The sequence below is a fragment of the Sorex araneus genome, chromosome 6 (assembly GCF_027595985.1).
Source record: "Sorex araneus isolate mSorAra2 chromosome 6, mSorAra2.pri, whole genome shotgun sequence".
In the NCBI taxonomy this organism is placed as follows: domain Eukaryota; kingdom Metazoa; phylum Chordata; class Mammalia; order Eulipotyphla; family Soricidae; genus Sorex; species Sorex araneus.
The window spans coordinates 8,594,887-8,614,186 of NC_073307.1; the positions used below are offsets into that span (position 1 = coordinate 8,594,887).

A 19,300-nucleotide genomic window follows, 5' to 3' on the forward strand; every position below is an offset into this window, starting at 1 on the left:
TTTTAATGTCTCTTTCTTCTCTTTCATTATTTGTACATAAGAAAGCCATGGACTTTTGGGTGTTGATTTTGTAGTCTGTCACTTTACTATATCGACTTATTGTTTCTAGGAGCTTTTCGGTCGAGTCTTTAGGGTTTTCCAAGCATAGTATCATATTGTCTGCAAATAGTGATAACTTGACCTCTTCCTTTCCTATCTGTATGCCCTTGATATCTTTTTCTTGTCTAACTGCTATGGCCAGGACTTCCAGTACTATATTGAATAGGAGTGGCAAAAGCGGGTAACCTTGTCTTGTGCCCGATCTTAGAGGGAGGCTTTTAGTTTTTCTCCACTGAGAACGATACTTGCCGTGGGCTTGTGGTAGATGGCTTTGACTATATTGAGGAAAGTTCCTTAAATGCCCATTTGCTGAGAGTTTTCATCATAAACGGGTGCTGGACCTTGTCAAATGCTTCCTCTGCTATTGATATGATCATTTGGTTTTTATTAGTTCATCTTCGAGCTCACTGAATCTGTCCTCAGCAGCTGTTACTCTGCTGCTGAGCCTTTCACTGAGTTTTTAATTCGCCTACCAGGGTTTTCATGTCTGATATTTCTGTTTGTAATTTTGATTGCATTTTCCACATTTCTACCTTCAAATCCTCTTGTATTTTATTGGCATTAATTTCCATCGTTTCTTTTAGCTCTCTAATCATCCTCAATAGCTCCCTTCTAAATTCCTTGTTAGAGAGGTTGTCTAGTACTTCATTGCTGTTGGGGTCTTCTGGGCTAGCCTCTTCAATAAGTAAGCTTGGTGGGGATCTGCGTTGCTTTACCATTGTGACCTATGTGGCCTAGCCCTTCACGCGCACTGTTACTATTCTGTTTATGATGCAGCATTAATTGAGGTGGGCATAATGAGTTCTTGGCTAATGTGTTTCTGGTGGTTAAGCTAACCTGGTGAAAGTTCCAACTAAGAGGGTAACTTATGGTTCTTATGGGATATGGAGTGGGGAGAATAACTTGCGGTTGAATAAGCGGACTAGGCCACGACTCTGGGAAGGAGCCCTGACATGGGCCAGATACCTGAATGGGATGAGCAGAGGGTGCCCAAACATTGCAGCTTGGATGTATGTGCGGTGTGCCTCAACTCCCGTCCCCCGAAGGTCAAAGATGAAAACTGACCTCTCTGGGTTCTTGATAGAATCTCGACCCGGGAAGGAGCCCTGACATGGACTGAATACCTGAATGGGATGAGCAGAGGGTGCCTGGAATGTTGAAACTCTCCCTGACATTGTCTTTTACAGTGGCTTGGAGTTAGGCAGAGGCTCCACCTTGGAGCACGGGGGTGGGGAGCTGGGAGCCGTCTAACAGAGCAGCTGTTTTGGGGACGGCATTGTCCGTGCAAGGGAAACACAAGATTTGGGTGATTCGTTAAATGATTCTTACATGTTCTACCCATCTTGGCAGCCGTGTATAAATTTTTTTAAAATTTCTTTTTTTTGGGGGGGAATGTTTGAGTCACACCAATGATGCTAAGGGGCTGTTCTGGCTCTGTCTTCAGGGGTGTTCCTCTGAATGTGTGCATGGTCAAGCCAGGCTGGCTGCATGCAAAGCTTACCCCCTGTACGGTCTCTCTGGACACATGTATACTTTTGAATTTATTTCCTTTAATTAGGGCATTTGCCTTGCACACAGTCAACTTGGGTATGATTCCTTCAACCCTCTTGGAGAGCCCTGCAAACTACTAAGAGTATCCTGCCCACATGGCAGAGCCCGGCATGCTACCCGTGGCATATTCGATATGCCAAAAACAGTAACAAGTCTCACAATGGAGATATTACTGGTGCCTGCTCAAGCAAATCGATGAACAACGGGAAGACAGTGCTACAGTGCTACAATTTATGGACGTATTTTTCTCTAAAACCAGTTTCTTCTCCCCAAGGATGCAGAGTCCCTTTATTCGGGACATCCCCCCAATCTGAGGTCACTGTGGTGCAGAATGGTCCTTTCCCCAGGGTTTGAAAGACTGAGTGAAAAGGCACCTTCTAGTTGACTCCTGTCTCACATATTGTAGAGCAGGGACAAGAGGGCTAGAAACAGGAAGATTGAGAACTTAAGTATCGTTGGGATTTAGGTAAAAGTTATGGACCAGAACTTTGTTCCAGGAAAACTTGGAGCTGCAAAGACATGTCTGCAAACTGAGAACTAACTTCGTGCTTTGGCAGTTTTGTGCAGTTTTGTTCTTCTTTTTATCTTTTTTCCAGTGTTTTTTTTTTCTTTCATGAACACAGTCCCATCAGCTCACTGTGGGCTCAATAGTTCTGTTGTCGGCAGTGTGGGCCTCATCCGGGCGTGGCTTTGAGACCTTCCTTAGCACGGTGACACAGGCGCACACCACCAGTGGCTCGCATCGGGATGGGGCTTAATGTACACGAATTCCAGCATCCACGCCAGCGGTTAAACTGGCACGTCACATGCTCTGCTTTTCTTCAAACACTCCCCCACCTTGACCTACTCACCTTAACCCAGTGGGTTCCAGGCGCCGAAACATTTCAGTGTCTGCTCACTTGCTCCTGAGATGCCACTAACTGTCTGTCAGATGGACTCTTCGCTGCAGTCAATGCTACAATTTTAGCAGGTTCTGATGGCATCGAGGACCTTCAGCCACCCAGGGGGAAGTGTGACTCCCAGAGCGGGTCTCTGTCCCTGGCAAAGTTGAAATCAGGTCAAGGATGGTGGCACTGTGAGGTGTCCCTGCCATCCCGGCCAAGCGGCAGCGGGTGGTGGCTGGCATCCCTCAGTTAGATGTTCTCAGATGGGAATTTCCTTGGTTCCATCTGGGGTGGGTATTAAGAATGTCTGTTTATTCCGTGGCACATTCTGGCTCTGCGAATCTTGTGATTTGAGGATGATCCTTAAACGTTCTGCAGCATTCCTCAGCACTGTTGGGGGCCTTAGGAAACTCCCTCCCTTAGAAGTTTAGTAGGTTCCTGCTTTGCTTGTTTCCAGGCACATGTTAGGACCTAAGGCTAGTTTAGATCTTGGCCCATTATTGTCACTATCACTGTCATCCCGTTGCTCATCGATTTGCTTGAGTGGGCACCAGTAACGTCTCCATTGTGACACTTGTTGTTACTATTTTTGGCATATTGAATATGCCACAGGTAGCTTGCCAGGCTCTGCAAGATACTCTCGGTAGCTTGCTGAGAGGGGTGGAGGAATCGAACCTGGGTCGGCCTCGTGCAAGGTGAACACCCTACCGCTGTGCTATTGCTCCAGCCCATTATTAGACCCTCATATTTCTTGTTTTTTGTGTGCTACTTATTTTCTTACCCTAGTCGAGCCCACCTCAGAGTCTTGACACAATGGCCTTAGGTAGGAAGGAGACATTCTCATTCTGAGTTTCGTGCCAAGACAGAGTCACTGTCGAATAAAAACAGAAACACAGGCCTCTCTGCTGTCAAGTCGAGTTCTGGGATTCTGCATATTTTCCTGTTAGAGAAACCCCAACTTGCTAGACTCTCTTGATTTCCTTCCGTTTTCTGTTGCAGGTCAGTTCTTGCCTGAGTGTCTGTCTCTTTTAATAGCCTGGTAAGAATAGCCAGTAACAGGCGAGCACCAACAGCCTGACCCGGAGCACCGGGCTGGCAAGGTACTCCATGACGGGCGGGTATTGGTCAGGGCCACTGCAGAGCAGCACTTTGCATCTTTCCAGTGTCCTCCATCAGCTCCTGCCACCCTCTGATGGGTGGCCCCTGCTGGGCGAGTCTGTTCAAACAGCACTTCAGCTACACTCTCGGATGGAAATAACCCCCAACCCCGTGACTGACATGAGGCAGCCATTTCATTTCTTTTTTTTTTTTCTTTTTGGGTCACACCTGGCGTTGCACAGGGGTTACTTCTGGCTCATGTACTCTAGAATTACTCCTGGCAGTGCTTGGGGGACCATATGGGATGCTGGGAATCAAACCCGGGTCGGCTGCATGCAAGGCAAATGCCCTCCCCACTGTGCTATCGCTCCAGCCCCGTTTCATTTCTTGCTCAGCACCTAGTCCAACACATTACTTCTCACCAACATGCTTCACTGCCCCCCCAGGGACACGGGGGCTTCCTTTCACAGTGGGGTCTGCCCTCTAGCACCCCCACTCTCTCCTCAGAGCCTCAGAAGCCTCACTCAGCCGGTGGAGTGGGGAGAGAGAGGTCTGAAGGCACAGTGGGGCCTGGGCTGGGTGCTTACAGGGGGCATGGCAAGTCTGTGCTCATTCTACCCCAGCCCTTCCTCTGTTCCCACACTGGCCTGGGGCTTTTCCTTCCTGCTTGTTTCCAAGGCAAAAGGACCAAAGAGAAGAGAATGCCAGGCTGCTTCTCTCCCATCCGGCCCGGTCAATGCCAGCCCTTGTTGGTCGCTGGGGCGTTCATGGGCGTGATCACTGTACCTGAATTCTCCAGGTCAATTCCGCAGTGCTCAGTTACTGTAGTCCTTGGTCCTGTCACACTATTTCAGCCTGATATTTTGTCGTTGTTGATGTTTTCACTGTGTTCATGCATTCTTCCTCCACTGAATAGCTTTCGACTGTCTTTTTTTTTTTTAAGACGTTTTATTGGATCCCCGTGAGATACAGTTACAAACTTGCATGATTACATCGCAGTCAATGCTCAAGCACCCGTCACCCCACCAGTGCACGTTTCCCACCACCACCGTTCCCAGTGTCCCACCCGCCACCCCCACCCCACCCACCCCTCGCCTCTGTGGCAGGTACCACCCTTCTTTCTCTCTCCCTAATTTTGGGCATTATGGTTTGCGATACAGATACTCAGAGGCCATTGTGTTTAGCCCTTGGTATGACCATCTCTTTGAGCTCTTGATCAGGTAAATCACTGTTCTGGCTTTGTTATGGGGTTTTCTCAGGATTTGACTTGTTCTTTCACTTACAACATATTTCTCTGTTTCTTTTTTGAAATTGTAGTCACTGGGATGTACAATTCTACAGCACTGCCCGTGTCAGTCTCCTGCATACAACACCCCAATCAGAGAGTCTGTTTCCCTTCACCACTGTGGGTCCCTCCGGAGCGGTTCCTCTTCCTCCCTCTCACCCCCCTCCCTGTAACTCCCACTTCCCCTCCGACCCCCCACCTCCCTGCTGTGGTGAGCTCAGATCTGCAGACCAGTTCTGAGATTCCGTTGCTCTGGGCCTGTGCTGACACCCCTTTCTACCTCCCACCTGGGAGAGACCGTTCCATCTCCATCCCTCTCCCTCCAGCAGCTTGGAAGCTGCTCAACTTCCCCTCCAGGCCCATCCACACAGTGACCCCATGCAGGATTTCTTCTCCTCTGCTGCTTTCACCTGTCACTCTGTCTTCGATGCAGTGGCCGCTTCCCCAAGCCTTAGAGCAGCGGCTGAGTACATTTTACATATAGGGCGCACTTCATATTCCACTGTGTCCTGACCATCTTGTCAACCTCCAGGGCAGTGTGGAAGCAGCTCATTTTATTTCCAGTGGCTCCCGTCATCAGGGATATGCCAGGGCCAGTGTCCTGGAGGAGACGGTCGCAGTCCCGAGAACCGGCTGATCTAGGAGCCAGAGCTCCTGGCTTTAACTTTGTAAGGGCACAGCCATGCCATACCATGTGGTCGGAGCCAGAGTGTCTGGAAAGTGTCCCCAGGCAGCACCCCCAGAGTGTAGCTGATGGGGCCCCAGAACACGGCAGCGAGGAGGAGCAGGGATGGAGCCCCTCTGCCACCCTGGAGGGTGCTGGGACATGTGCCCTGGGAGTGCCCCAGAGCCCGCCCCAGCTGTGGCATGCTGGGTGCCAGCGCTTCTCACGTCCATCCAGGGCCAGTTGGTCAGCGGGTGTCCCTTCAGTGCAGCTAAAGAAACTGGCGTGCACACGGGCATGGGGGGGACCAGATAACAGTCCGTATATTCCATGGGAGGGACGGTGTTCTGAGAGCACAGAGACGGCTTCTGCCGTGAAGCGTCCGATGATCAGCAGAGGCACTGGGTGGGCTGGCCCTGGCAGCCTCCTTCCTGCAGTGTGGAGCGTCTGATGGTCAGCAGAGCACCGGGTGGGCTGGCCCTGACAGCCTCCTCCCTGAAGTTTCCGGCAGGCCTGATAGCCACCAGGTGCCTGGGTGTTAGATCAGGCGTAGGTTGGCATGTCTATGAGGGTGTTTCCTGGTCGGGTTGATGCTTGGTGCAGGAGACTGAGGAGAATTGATTGCCCTTCCAGGGGGTGGGCTATTGGAGTATAGCTCTAAACATTTTAGGGTAACATTGGTTTGTTCTTCCTCCCTTGCCACAGGGAGCTTAGGTTTAAGCGCTCTGGAGTCACTCCCATTCCTCTGTTTATCTGTAAACTCTTCTCTGTGCTCTCCTCCCCAACCAGTTAACCACCTTTCCCCGAATCAGATTCTGTTAACTTGTAAGATCAGATCCTTCTAGGACACTGAACTTGTATTGTAAGTTAAATGTTGTTTTTCTCTGTCTTTTGCATAGCTTACTTTAAAGCAATGTCCTTTCTGTATGGACACAGAAAGACAGTTAATATTATGCTCTGTAACTTCGGGGTTGATTGACTCCAAATAATATTTACTCCCGGGCATCTGCTTTCTCGACTCAGTTGCCCTTAGTTCCTAGCACCCCAAAATCAGGGTCCCGACGAGGAACCAAATGGACCCAGGGCAAGCTTTAAGGGCCCATCGAAATGGGCCAGGCCAAAGTGCCACAATACTCAACTATAAGTTGGGGGCATGATCATGGACAAATATTGTCATGATCCAAAATAACGACAAGACTAGGACCCTGCTGGGGTCTAGTCTTCCTAACCTGGCCTGAGGACTGTGGTTTGGAATGAATAGTGAGATGTCCTCAGGAAGAACCAAACTTTAAGTTTATATCTCTTACTGTGCTTATACAGAATGACATTGCTACAACTATTTAAGTGGATTACTAATTGAGGCTGGAGTGATAGCACAGTGGTTGGGCATTCGCCTTTTACGTGGCCGATCCGAGTCAATTCCTCTGCCCCTCTCAGAGAGTCTGGCAAGCTGAGAGTATCGAGCCTGCGCGGCAGAGCCTGGCAAGCTACCCGTGCGTGTTGGATATTCCAAAAACAGTAACAATAAGTCTCTCAATGAGAGATGTTACTGGTGCCCGCTCGAACAAATCGATGAGCAATGGGATGACAGTGACAGTGACTAGCTGAGGAAAGAAGAAAGTGACACACTATCTTTGGGATCCCACCCTTGAGTGGATCTCCTTAGTAATGTGGAGTAATCTCCTTAGATGAGATTTTGTCCTTGAATTAATCTCCTGGAGGAGTGGTTTTCTGATTTGTTAATGTTCAACCCACCTTTGTATCACCACCCTATGTGATTGCTATACAAACTAAGATTGTAAGATCGGAGGGGCCTCAAGAGAGAGAAGCAGAAGGGGAATGGAGATTGGAATAAACTATAATTGATACTGACCAGCCTGGCCCTCGTTCCTTCCTCTGCCTACCTATCGCCATCGGCCTCCCTGGGGTAGGGGAAGCAGCCCGAGACCACCGAACACAAGTGACAAGAGAGATAGAGTGCCACTGTCCTTTGGAAAATACACATCTGGCATCCCTGGGTGGGCACGAACCACCAATCATTCGGTTAACAGCCAGTCAGCCAGTCACAGTGAGAGAGGCTGAGCGTCAGGTGGGTGAAGGAGACTGTGAGGTTCCCTCATATGATGGCGTCTGAGTCTCTGTGAGGTGAAGGAGGCTGAAACTCTCTCATGTGATGGAGGCTGAATCTCTCTCAGGTGAAGGAGGCTGAGTCTCTCAGGTAAAGGAGGCTGAGCCTCTCTCAGGTGAAGGAGGCTGAGTCTCTCTCAGGTGAAGGAAGCTGAGTCTCTCTCAGGTAAAGGAGGCTGAGTCTCTCAGGTAAAGGAGACCAAGCCTCTCTCAGGTGAAGGAGGCTGTTTCTGTTGGATGAAGGAAGCCAAGTCTCTCTCGGGTGAGGGAGGTCGAGCCTTTCTCAGGTAAAGGAGGCTGAGCCTCTCTTGGGTGAAGGAGGCTGAGCCTCTCTTGGGTGGAGGCCGAGTCTCTGTGGTGAATGAGCTCCTCTTGACTGACTCCTGGGGCTGCACCTTTTGTTCTTGTCCAGCTTGAACTCGCACCCTGTGCTCTGGTCTCCAGCATGCTGGTGTTTGACTAACACCAGCTGTTTCTCCTGGGCCTTCCACTTGCTGATGAGAGATCTTAGGGCTTGTTGCTCCCATAATCACAATCACCAACTTCTTGCAGTAAATCTGTCTCTTATAAGAGAGCAATATTGGATCCCTTTTCCAGAAAACTCGAGTTCAGCCAATGCCCTTCCCTTCCCCCCCCATAACAATCAAGTTCAGCCAATGCCCTTCCCTTCCCCCCCCCATAACAATGACGTTCCCAAGCTCTTGGGCCTTCTTGAGTTGCCACAGTAATTTGTCTGCCTGAAGTGTATGCAAGTCACCCCATCTGGACTCCCGGCCTGTGCAGTGCCCTCAGAAATCCAAGAAACAATTAAGAGGCACCTGAAAGACATCTAAGAAAATGAGTCGTCAGTTTTAAAGATCAAGAGGGTGGAAAACAGCAAAACCCACACCACAATGAACCTGAAAGACAAGATCTGTGCATAGGAAGGTCTGGAGAGTTCATCAGTGGGGAAAACAGGTGGAGAACAGCATCTCAGAACCAGGGTTATGAGGAGCAGGGGTGTTCTGCGAGTTCTGATGTGGGGTATCTCGTCCTTCCATTTGATGCCAGAATCAAGCACAGGGGGTTAAGTGAAGAGCAAGTGACCGGACAGTGGAAAGCTGACTTGACATGAAATGAGGAGAGCTGGGCTGGAGATAAAATTTTTGCCACCAGATGAGCAGTGGGGTATGTAATCTCTCTGGCAATTTCTGCCCAGGAAATCATGACTGTTGTTTTTGTGTGTGTGTGTGAGGGAAAACCAAGCGAGTGGATGACTCAGTGGGTTTGCTTCTAGTCATTTCCCTAAGAAAATAATGAAGGGTCATTGTAAAATATAAGCCACAGGATATTCATCGATTATTGTTGACAGCCTAATAGCGCTATGCAGATGTGTTCAACAAGACAGCCTAATAACGCTACGCAGATCTTATGGTGAAACAAAAGACATATTGTTGGGATCGACTGTGCATGGGGTAGTTAAAAATAATGATGTGGAAGAAGGCTATTTTGGGAGTGAAATGCACCACAGGCCAGTAAGTGAAAAGGCAAATTGCGTCAGAGAACGTGGGCCTCAGCCGATTCTACACGTGTGTAATTGGGAGAATGGAGCCTCCCTCCAGCCCTTCAGCTAGAGCAAAAGGTCACGAGCACTTCACAGCCTCCGTTTGAAGCAGAGCCGACCCGTTCATGCAGGGTCACGGGCTCGGCGACTGTCTTTGAGCAAGTTGCAAGCAGGAGTAGGCAGGAGACCCAGGGTGCTGAGAGAGTCGGGCCAGAGCTCCAGAACGGTCAGCTCTTGCCTTGCTGACCTAGGTCGGTACTCCACAGGGTCCTCTGAACCTCCCAGGTGTGACCCCTGAGTGCAGAGCCAAGAGTCAGCCCCGAGCACCACTGTGTATAGCCCCCAAAAAAACAAAAACAAAGGTACCTCACAGCTGCTACTGTGGCTACACGACCTCATATCTCCTCATTCTCAGCAATGAAAAACTAATTATCAAATGCTTCCTTTCCAGCAGGTCCGACTCTGGGGGGGAAACTCCAAACAATAATAGTGAGTTTTTTGTTTGGATGTAATCAAAGTAAAGAGAAAGTAAAGTGAAATTTACCAACTACACAGGTGGGGTGGGGGGGCTGGGGGGCAGGGGGTGTGGGGGAGGTTTATTGTGGTTCTTGGTGGTGGAATATATGCACTGGTGAAGGGATGGGTGTTCGAGCATTATGTAACTGAGACTTAAGCCTGAAAGCTTTGTAACTTTCCACATGGTGATTCAATTAAAAAAATAAATTAATTAAAAAAATAAATTAAAAAAAGAAATAATAATTAAAAAAAGAAAATTAAAAGAAAGAAGGAAGAGAAGGGCCATGGAGCCTGAGGCAACTAGCAAAGAACTTTCTTTTTTTTGGGGGGGGGGCGTGTAGTGGGGGGTCACACCTGGCAGTGCTCAGGGCTTCCTCCTGGCTCTGTGCTCAGGGACCACTCCTGGTGGGGCTCAGCTGACCCTGTGGGGTGCCAGAGATAGAATCTGGGCCAGCTGCTGGCCAGGTAAGTGCCCTGCCCGCTGTACTATCCCTCTGGCCGCTGCTACCGAAGGATTTCCTCTCCGGGTCCCGGAAGGTTTTGTCCGTTTGCCGGAGGGTGTGTGGAGCCTTCCAGAGAGGGGCTTCCCGGGGAGAGAGAAGGTGAGCACCCCAGATTGCAGCACAGCTGAGCCTCACGGCGCCGAGACCTGGGGTTTCCGAATTCCCTGCAGCTCACCCCCCTCCCCTGCCGAGACGCAGCACCACTAACCTCACATCACGGAGGATGCCCGTCCCAGAAGCGAGCTGCTGCTCTGGCCTCGCCATCCCCAGCCCTGGCTGGCTTGCTGGGCCACGTCCCCCAGGAGTTTTGAGTGGGGGGCCAGAGGAGGCGTGGCCAGAATGGGTAGGAGTCACTGAGCAGCCTCCCAGTGACGGTCCCTCTGGGGGTTATTGTCACAGTGGTGTGACCTGGCAGGTGTGAAGCAGTGTGCTCTGCCGAGCCCGAGCCTCCTACCTCGTTTCGTCAGTCCCCCCCGAGGGCCAGCCCCTGGGAGCAGCTGTCACGTGTGCGCTCACAGTTGGCATGTTGGTGGGCATGTGGGCAGAGTGGCCTCAGCGGGCACCGGCTGACTTGTGGACGGACGAAGAGGAGAGTGCACAAGTGCATGCCAGAGTGTTGCCTTCCCAGCCCGTGCTCAGAGCCCGGGGAGAGAGCAGGCTGGAGCCCCTCGAGGCCCGGCTCATCCCTGATGGTCCCCTGCACTCGGCCACAAGTGTCCCCCCCGCCCAGAGTCAGTCATCACTCACCCTCTGCGTCCTTTCCTCGTAGTTTTTTGCTTTTTTTGGTTTGGTTTTGTTTTCTGGGCCACACCCAGCAATGCTCAGGGGTCCCTCCTGGTGCTGCACTCAGGATTCTCTCCTGGTAGTGCTTGGGGGGACCATATGGGATGTCAGGAATCGAACCTGGGTCGGCGGCCCGCAAGGCAAATGCCCTCCCCGCTGTGCTATGGCTCTGGCCTCCTCGTAGTGTTGGATCACTGAAAACCCGTGAACGTGTAAGTGAAGGTGCGGAAGGAGCAGCTGTGATGGGGAAGGGAAGGTGGGGCACCCAGGCTGGGGGCATGCGGCCGCGCCAGCAACCCGGAGCTGCACCCGCGGGCACAGGGGGCTCTGCCTGGCACAGCGCGGGGGAGGAGGAGGCCGGGGCTGGCTCTGCTCGCTATTTAATGTCAGAGAGCAGAGCAGGCCTGGTGTGGGGTCAGGCTTTGCTCCGCAGCCCATTTCAGTGAGGGCTCCGGGGAAGTGGAGGGGAGAGAACACGACCCCCAGGACTGTGGAGCGGCCTGCTGTCCTGAAGGAGGGCCCCTTCCGCCCACGTTCCCCTCGCACAGCCTCACTCCCCAGGGCACAGGGCAGCCCTGGGCTTGGTGTTGCTGAGCTCTGAGCCTCGCCCTGGCTGCTCGGGGCTGCTCTCGGCTCAGGGCTCAGGGGAGCCTGCAGTGCTGGGCTCGAATCCCAAACCTGGTACTCCATTGGTGGTGGGGAATGTGCACTGGTGGACGGATGAGTGTTTGATCATTGCGAGATTGTAACCCAAACATGAAAGCTTGGAACTATCTCATGGTGATTCAAAATTGAAAAAAAAAAAAGGGTGATGGAAGCATTTCACAGCCCTTGTGATTACGCTGAGACAACTTAAACATGTGGTGGGAATGGCAGCCTTTGTGTCCGGCAGAGAGAAGAGCAGCCAGCAGATTCACCCAACCTCGGCCGGGAACTATCTGCATTTTCTGGGGGAAGAAGACAGAAATACCCGCGACTCCGTGTCTCTGTTGTACTGGAGGAAAGGCGCATTCACAAGATGCACAAAATCCTGAGGCAATCAGTGTGAGGAAAGGAAATTAGTATGAGGGGAAGGAAAGCCATGAAGGAGGATGCGAAGCGTCCCGTCCCGTGGAAGAGTTGAGATTGAAATTTGGGGCCCAGAGAGACAGGCTGGGGCTTAAGCCGATGGTGCTCTGTGCTGTGCCGCCAATCCTGGCTTAGTGCCAGAGCCTTTGTCCCCTGAGCACAGCAAGGTCTGCCCCGCCCCTCCCCAATGCGATTGGTATCTTGAGTGCAGTGACGGTCAGTGGCCTAATGAAGCAGCTCCGGCAGAAGGCAGGTGATCTTCAGCCCGGACTTCGAGCTGAACGGGCAGGGTTTCAGGATTCTGGCCTACCAGTACCACGCCCCCCAGCCCTGTCTTAACGACCATCAGGTCACAGGCGGAACACAGCTGGGATCTGTGCGAGCAGCTGAGCACTTGCCCGAAGAGTGCTCTGCGGCCACAGTTCTGGACCATTTAAGACTGAAAGTGGGATCAGAGGAAACCTGACATTCGAATAGCAACTCTGTGCCCATGAATAAAACTAGATGGTAAACGCAGAAAAGTCTTGGGTGGTGCTGGGGACCGAGTCGGGGCTGGCCAGAAGCGGTCACCTGCACGGTGTGTGCCTTAACTCCTTCACTGCCATCAGACCCCAGCTGCTTCCAATTAGGTGGGTCTCAGACACATTTCCTCCCGGGCGACCCCTGTTTTGTACATCCAACCAGCCTGCTGCCATCTCTAAGCGTATTCTTCAGAACAAAACTCAGGGACTGTGCTTTGGGACGAGTCCTGGCTCTGTGCTCAGGGGTCACTCCTGGTGATGCTGGGCAGGGCGTGGGGAAATCCTCTGGTCCTGGGGTCAGCCAGGGTCAGCCTGTGGGCAAGACAAACACTCCACTCTGTCCTGTCTCTGTAGCCTGACTTTAGATGGGTCTAGATAATCTTTTTTTTGATTCTTTGCAGGACTTCTTTGCCTTACCTTTTGTTTCGCTTTTGGACCACACCTGGTCGGGGCTTAGGTCTGGCTCTGTGCTCAGGCTTGGGGGACCAGAAGTGGGGCGTGGACTGAGTCCAGGTTGTCTACAGGTGAGGGCGCTCCCTGACCCACAATACTCTCTCTGGCTTCTCCAAGCACATCATTGGGGGAACACAGGACAGTGACTCCATCTTCCATCCACTGTGTCCCCCGCTGGGGCTGCTGCCTCTGGCCGGCACTGGGCAGTGTCCCGTGGGCCCGGAGGAGGACCACCTGGTAAGAACCAGAGCTGACCAGTCTGTCGTGGGAGAGGCCCTGGGCTCCGTCCTGGGCGCCCATCCAAGTGAGCAAGGAAAGAAAGACGGACGCTCTGTCAGCAGAAATCACAAATTTATTAACTCTTAAATATATCAGTCATTTACCATTATGGCAAGAAATATATACAGTGTCCCATGGCAGACTGCAGTGTTTCCAAATGATAGAAGATAATAAATGTGTCATCCGATGGTGGCTGAGAGAGAACAAATCACAATTTCCTCACGTCTGAGTGCGGAAGGCAAACGGTCTACAGTGATACTTCAACACCACATGCTAAGTTAAAGGTGTAAAAAAAAAAAAACCCAACGGAACCACTCTATACCTAATTTAAAAAAAAATACATGTACGCACGTGTAGCCATTTCACAAATAAAGGTAAAGGAAATGAGCAGGGGGAATGAGGCCATTACTTTTTCACAGATCTCATTGGCAGGTTAACATGGCTCAATACATTGACTGTATATATTTATTTTAAATATAGATTGTTTTAAATTGTGTAATAATGATCAGAAAAGCTTCAATCCATCTACCGTATATCCACTAGCGACAATATCTAAGGTGGAGAGTAATCAGGGAAAGGGGGGCAGGAGGAGAGAAAAGAGGGTGTTTACTGTCGTCATCACTTGGAGGGGTAGGTTTTATTTTTTTCCTTTCCTTTTTTTTTTTTCTTGTTTGCTTTAAAAATAGGCTTCTGAGGACCAGGATGATGACGAGGAGGAGGAGGCCATGCACTGTACAGGGATTCAGGGCCAGGAGGGGCCTCCGGGGTGCGGCAAGAGAGGAGAGATGACAGAGAAGACGCCAGCTGGCCCCTCGCCCCCGGAAGCAGCTGGTGGCGGGGGGGGGGGGGCGGGGACCCTTCCCCTAGCAGACCAAAGTGCGTTTGCAATCAACACCCCCCCGGCCCCCCCACCCCCGCCTCCAGCCTTGGGGAGTCTCCCGGTGGGGGCCCAGAGCAGCAGGACACGTGGAGGGAGAGCGGGCGGGGGGCTTCCTCAGCACCCCAAGACCTCACTGTTAGAGCCAGTTCTCCACGCTGGCGCCCGAGCAGAAGGAGAAACAGCCGCCATCTCGGCCCATTAGAGGGGGCCCCTGGGGACACTCTCGAGGGCTCCGACAATCAAACCTCCCCCACCCCAAAAAGGGATGCGGACTTATCTGACCACCGTGAGGCCAACGGCAGTTTTCTCATGTGCTGCTAGAGGAGAAAAAGGAAGAATGGAAAAGTAAAGAGGGAACCAACCACAGGAGCAGAGAAATGAGGGTGGGCTGGGGAGCACGGAAACAACACGTGTGTGTGTGTGTGTAGGGGGGGGGGTGGTGGTGGTTCAGCTCAGCAACTTAATCCGAACAACGCGAGCATACCCCGAAGTGATCAAACTCATGGATATTTGGGATTTTTCCAGTTTACACAGTTCGGACCCTGCTCCTTCTGCCCGCCCCCCCACCCCAACAACATGGCATCACATGGCAGTGAATCACGGATCACGGATGCTGCTTCTTTAGCCCCAAGTGATTCTGCCACATTTCCACGGACTCTAATCATTAAACTGCGACTGAGCGTTAAGGTCATCACTCCAAGAAACTGACGGCTTTGTTGCTGTTGTCATTTGTGTGTGTGTGTGTGTGTGTGTGTGTGTGTGTGTGTGTGTTTTGGCCTTTTGTTTTTTCCTTAAATATATATATGTGTGTGAAACAAGCCCAAACAAATGAAGAGCAGAGTTTTGTCTTTTTAAAAAAATTTTACATTTCTCTTACAAACTGTCATTCAGAGGACAATATGCTTTTAAAGTCTGTTAAATCTTGGCATAAACAGAGGAACTGGATGAAGAGGTGGTGTAGAGTTGGAATATCGTGGAACTGTTTTTTTGTTGTTGTTGTTTGTTTGACATCTGCCATCCCCCTGCGATGGCCAAGGGTGACTGGAGTTTGCAAGGAACATCCCGCGGTCGAGTGCAAACAACGTGGGCGGGCGGGGGGACTCGAGGCCGAGAGGAGGCGTCACTAAGCAGAACACGGACCTTCACGGCTTCACGCACTCAGAAACATGCATGAAGAGGAGGAGGGGGAGCCCAGGGTCCCGTCCACGTGCCTGGAGACAGAGAATGTGGAGGTGGCACTGTTGATATTTAGCTGGAAGGAGAAAGTGAGGGTGGGGGGGAGAGGGAGAGAGAAGTTACATCAATGTGCAAAAACAGCCTCGGATCCTTAGTCAAAGACGGGACCCTAGTGCCTTCCTAAGAGCCCAGCGTCCATGGGGAAATCTGCGTGGGGGAGATCTCGGTCAGCGGTCTTCAGAGACTAGATGACACGAGACCGAAATAGAGAGGACATGCAAACCAGAAGTCGGCCTTCTCTGTCCCTGGGGCCACACCCAGCTGCGGCCCGCCAGCCCCGGCTCCCTCAACCCCGTGCCCACGCCCAGAGGTTTGAGGTATTCATTGTCCCCGGGCAAGGCAGCAGATGTGTCATCTGCTCGAACAGACGGAAAATCCAAGCTCCTCTTTAGCTTGTGTCTTTATTCCAAGACTCCTTGGGAAGTCAGAGCTCCGTGCCAACTGGATAAGGAATAGAGCCTCCACGGTCGGGGAAACCAGACGACTCTTACTTAATTAGAGGCTTTTGTGCTCTGAGCCACCGGCTGGGAGCAGCCTGCCAGGACTCCCGTGGCTCTGAGAGAAGGCATGGTCGGGCGTGTGGGCACCCCCCGGCGCCCTTCTACCCGAGGGACAGGCAACTCCGGGACAGCCCAGGCAGGAATGCCGCCGCCGACAGTCAACTTTCAGGTACCGTGTGCGAGTGTACCCACTCTATGAGTGTTCTGAATCTCACTCGGTGAGCCTCCTACTCCCGTGTCCCGGGCCAAATGCTGAGAGCTGGTTTGGGCACGGCAACCTCCTGTGTTACGTGTCACTCTTGCCACACATGTGTGAAGCCGCCATCGTCACCAGCCTCCCGACTGACAGGTGAGACACGGCGGGGTCCGTGAGGCCTGTCTATACCGGCCCTCCCTGCCCTCTGCCAGGTGGAGTCTGATGCCGCCGTCGGCGGGTGGAAGACAGACACAGACGCCTGCGAACGGGTGATGCTTCCTGGCGTTTCTACCTACACAGGGGGCCTTGGCTCAAGAGCTCAAGAAAAAAACGCCAGAAACTTGCAAAGACCTTCCGCCCCCCTCCTCTGCCCCCTTGACTAGCGTGTGGGACAAAACACCCTTCGAGTGATGTGAGAGGAAAGGTCCGTGGGGGCAGGGGCCCGCGGGCAGCTTGGCAGTCGGGCCCACGGTCCAGCATCGTGGAGCGGATGTTACTTACAAGACCCACAGTGAAGGGTTCTCAGGCCTTAGATGTTTTGCCACAAAGAGGTGCTTCCTGAGAAGTTTTCTTTCCCATTTGGAATACAGGACGGCCTATTGAGAGAAGCCCCACTTAAGCCGCTGGCGCAGGATGAAGGTGTCTTAAATAGGCTCTATCCCAATGGCGCTTTGGGGGGCGGCCGGGGCCTCAGCTCCCAGCGCTGTGGGTCCCCGCCTCTCTCAGCGGGACTCGGCTGCACACACTCACACACACACAGGCACACGTGTGTGTCTTTGCCATTGTTGTCATCCTTTGGTGTCTGTCTAACAATGACAGCTTTTTCTTTTTTTTAGAATGGATTGTGACTTTTATTGTTTTTTTGTCTGCTGTGACCCACTGTTTTACAAATTCCAACAGTGCTGGTGAGTCAGTAAGTCCTTAAGCCGACAGAGAAGGCCTCTGAAAACCACTGGGGTACGGAAGCCCGTGAGGTCGCGATGAACATGTGGCGAGCTGAACGGGTGTCGGGATGAGCTTGACCTGCTCTCCCGTTTCCCGGCCGCCATGCCCCGACCCCCGTCCCAGGAATAGTCAGCAGGTACCGAGTGCAGCTTTCCCCGTGGAACTAGCCCCTCCTTACGGCCGAGACCCCATTTCCCACTGGGACCAGGTTTTCAGGCTTTCTCACCCCAAATCCTACCAGAGTCCCGTTCCTCAACTTCCCTCCCGTGCTTTTGGCCTTCCTAACCCCCACCCCCCAGTTCTGCTAGTCATTTTTTTTTTTGCTTTTTTGGGGTCACGCCCAGCGATGCACAGGAGTTACTCCTGGTTCATGCACTCAGGAATTACTCCTGGCAGTGCTCAGGGGACCATATGGGATGCTGGGAATCGAACCTGGGTCGGCTGCGTGCAAGGCAACTGCCCTCCCCGCTGTGCTATCGCTCCAGCCCCCACTAGCCATTGAAGACCTTGCTTGACGTTTGACATCTGCAACAGTAACATAGAGCTTGCTCTGCTGGTCGAGCAAGAGGAAGACTCTGTTCTGAAGGGGACTGTGGACACCAGGGGTAGGTGGCCTTATCTCTAAATGACAATATGCATCCTTGCTGGCCATGTGCCATGTTTTGATGTAATTGGCGGGGGCTGGTGGCTGTGAGGCGCTGGGGATCGAACCCGGGGGCCTTGTGCTTGCTCGCACACATTCCGCCCTCTTGCCCCCTGCCTTCCCTGGTGTTAAGTGATGCCTGGCGCAGAGACCCGGATATCCAGGAAGGTGCCTGTCCTGTTTCTTTCAGCGCAGGGGGAGGAACTCCCAAGCAGTGCTCTGAGGGCCCCGGGGCCCGTCCCGACAATACTCGGCTAAATGCACGGGGCAAGCGCAAGGCTTGGGCCCTGGGGTGCTGGGGTTCTGTGTCGGGTCTGGGCCAGGCTGCTGGCCCCCGAGCACTGCCCGGGTCCCGCTCGTCTCCTCACCGGCTGGCAGAGCAAACAGGCAGCCGAGGCCATGGCGGAGCAGTGGGGCCAGAGGCCCCGAGAGGCCTGGCGCCTGCAGAAGTCCTCTCGTCCAGGAATCCGTGACCGAGGGCACCGCTCCCACGGGCCGGCTCAGGCACCCTTCTCGATTCGCCCCGCCCATGTCCCTCTCTCTGCCCACGGCCCCCCGGGGCCCCGAGTCCTGCTGGGAGAAATCACTCAGAGAGAGAGAGACGGGGTCGCCTCGCCCTGGCCCTGCTCCTGGACGCGCCCAGCCCGCCCTCGCCCAGTCGGCCTGCCCTTCCCTGGGGTCGGAGGCCACGCGTTGGCGAGGCGGGGGGATGGCGCACCCCCGACGAGCACTGCGCTCGTGACCCGGCCCCCGGCCGCCTGGAAACACTCACTTGATGGGGACGGTGGGCGACCCCGAGCGGTGGAAGTGCACGTTCTGCCACTTGCCGTCCCGGCGGTGCCACACGCGCGTCTCCTCCGACTGCATGGTCTTGGGCATGCCGCCGCCGTCCATGTACTGCGTGAGCCGGATGTAGGCGATGCAGGCGGCGTCCTCGCCCACCAGGTGCACGTGGGGGTTCAGGATGATGGTGTGGATGGGCTTATTGCTTTTGGACAGAGCTGCAAGCGGGCGACACGAGAGGGACGGTGAGGCGGCAGCGTCCTGGAAACCCGCCCCGCGGCCCCGGGAGTGCTGGCGCTGAGACCAGCCCAGGGCCTGCCGCTCCCCACGGCTCCTCCCGAGGGTGCCGTGCAGGGAACAACGGGGCGGGGAGGAGCAGAAGCAGACGAAACGGTTTCCAAGGCTCTCCTTGGCAGACATTTCCTATGTCCCACCCCCCTGGAAACTGGGCGCGGGGTCGGGGTGGGAGGAGAGCTGAGATTTACAACAGGAAATGGTTAGAAGAAGAGAGGGAGAAGGTCGGGGGTCTGGCCCAGGTGTGGGGAGCACTTTCCTGTCTTGTCCCCCCAGGCGAGCCCCCAGGGCAATCGGCAGGATATCCAGTGGTCTTTGTTCGTGGTTGGTCAAGTTACGGGACGGGGCGTCTGCCAAGCACTGAGCACTGAGAGCTGAAGCTGTGTCTAAAGGCTGTTGGTTCTGGCATGAGTTTATTTCCATGACCCACTCTGGGCCTCGTTTGCTCC

General features: G+C 53.2%; 1 protein-coding gene across 16 annotated transcripts in view; it reads right to left on the minus strand.

Moving 5' to 3' along the window:
• Window positions 1-13,429: 13,429 nt before the first annotated feature.
• Window positions 13,430-19,300, minus strand: part of CAMK2D (calcium/calmodulin dependent protein kinase II delta) — a 251,290-nt gene continuing 245,419 nt past the window's right edge. For 13 of the 16 annotated variants that reach the window (XM_055144158.1, XM_055144153.1, XM_055144151.1 and 10 more), the window contains 3 exons: window positions 18,547-18,775; window positions 16,688-16,782; window positions 13,430-15,506 (listed from right to left, as the gene is read on the minus strand). In XM_055144158.1, the coding sequence (XP_055000133.1) occupies window positions 16,716-16,782; window positions 18,547-18,775 (296 nt within the window). In that variant the 3' untranslated portion in view covers window positions 13,430-15,506; window positions 16,688-16,715. Of the gene's footprint in view, window positions 15,507-16,687; window positions 16,783-18,542; window positions 18,776-19,300 lie in introns of those variants that run through there. The other 3 variants (XM_055144155.1, XM_055144154.1, XM_055144148.1) reach the window with 2 other exon arrangements.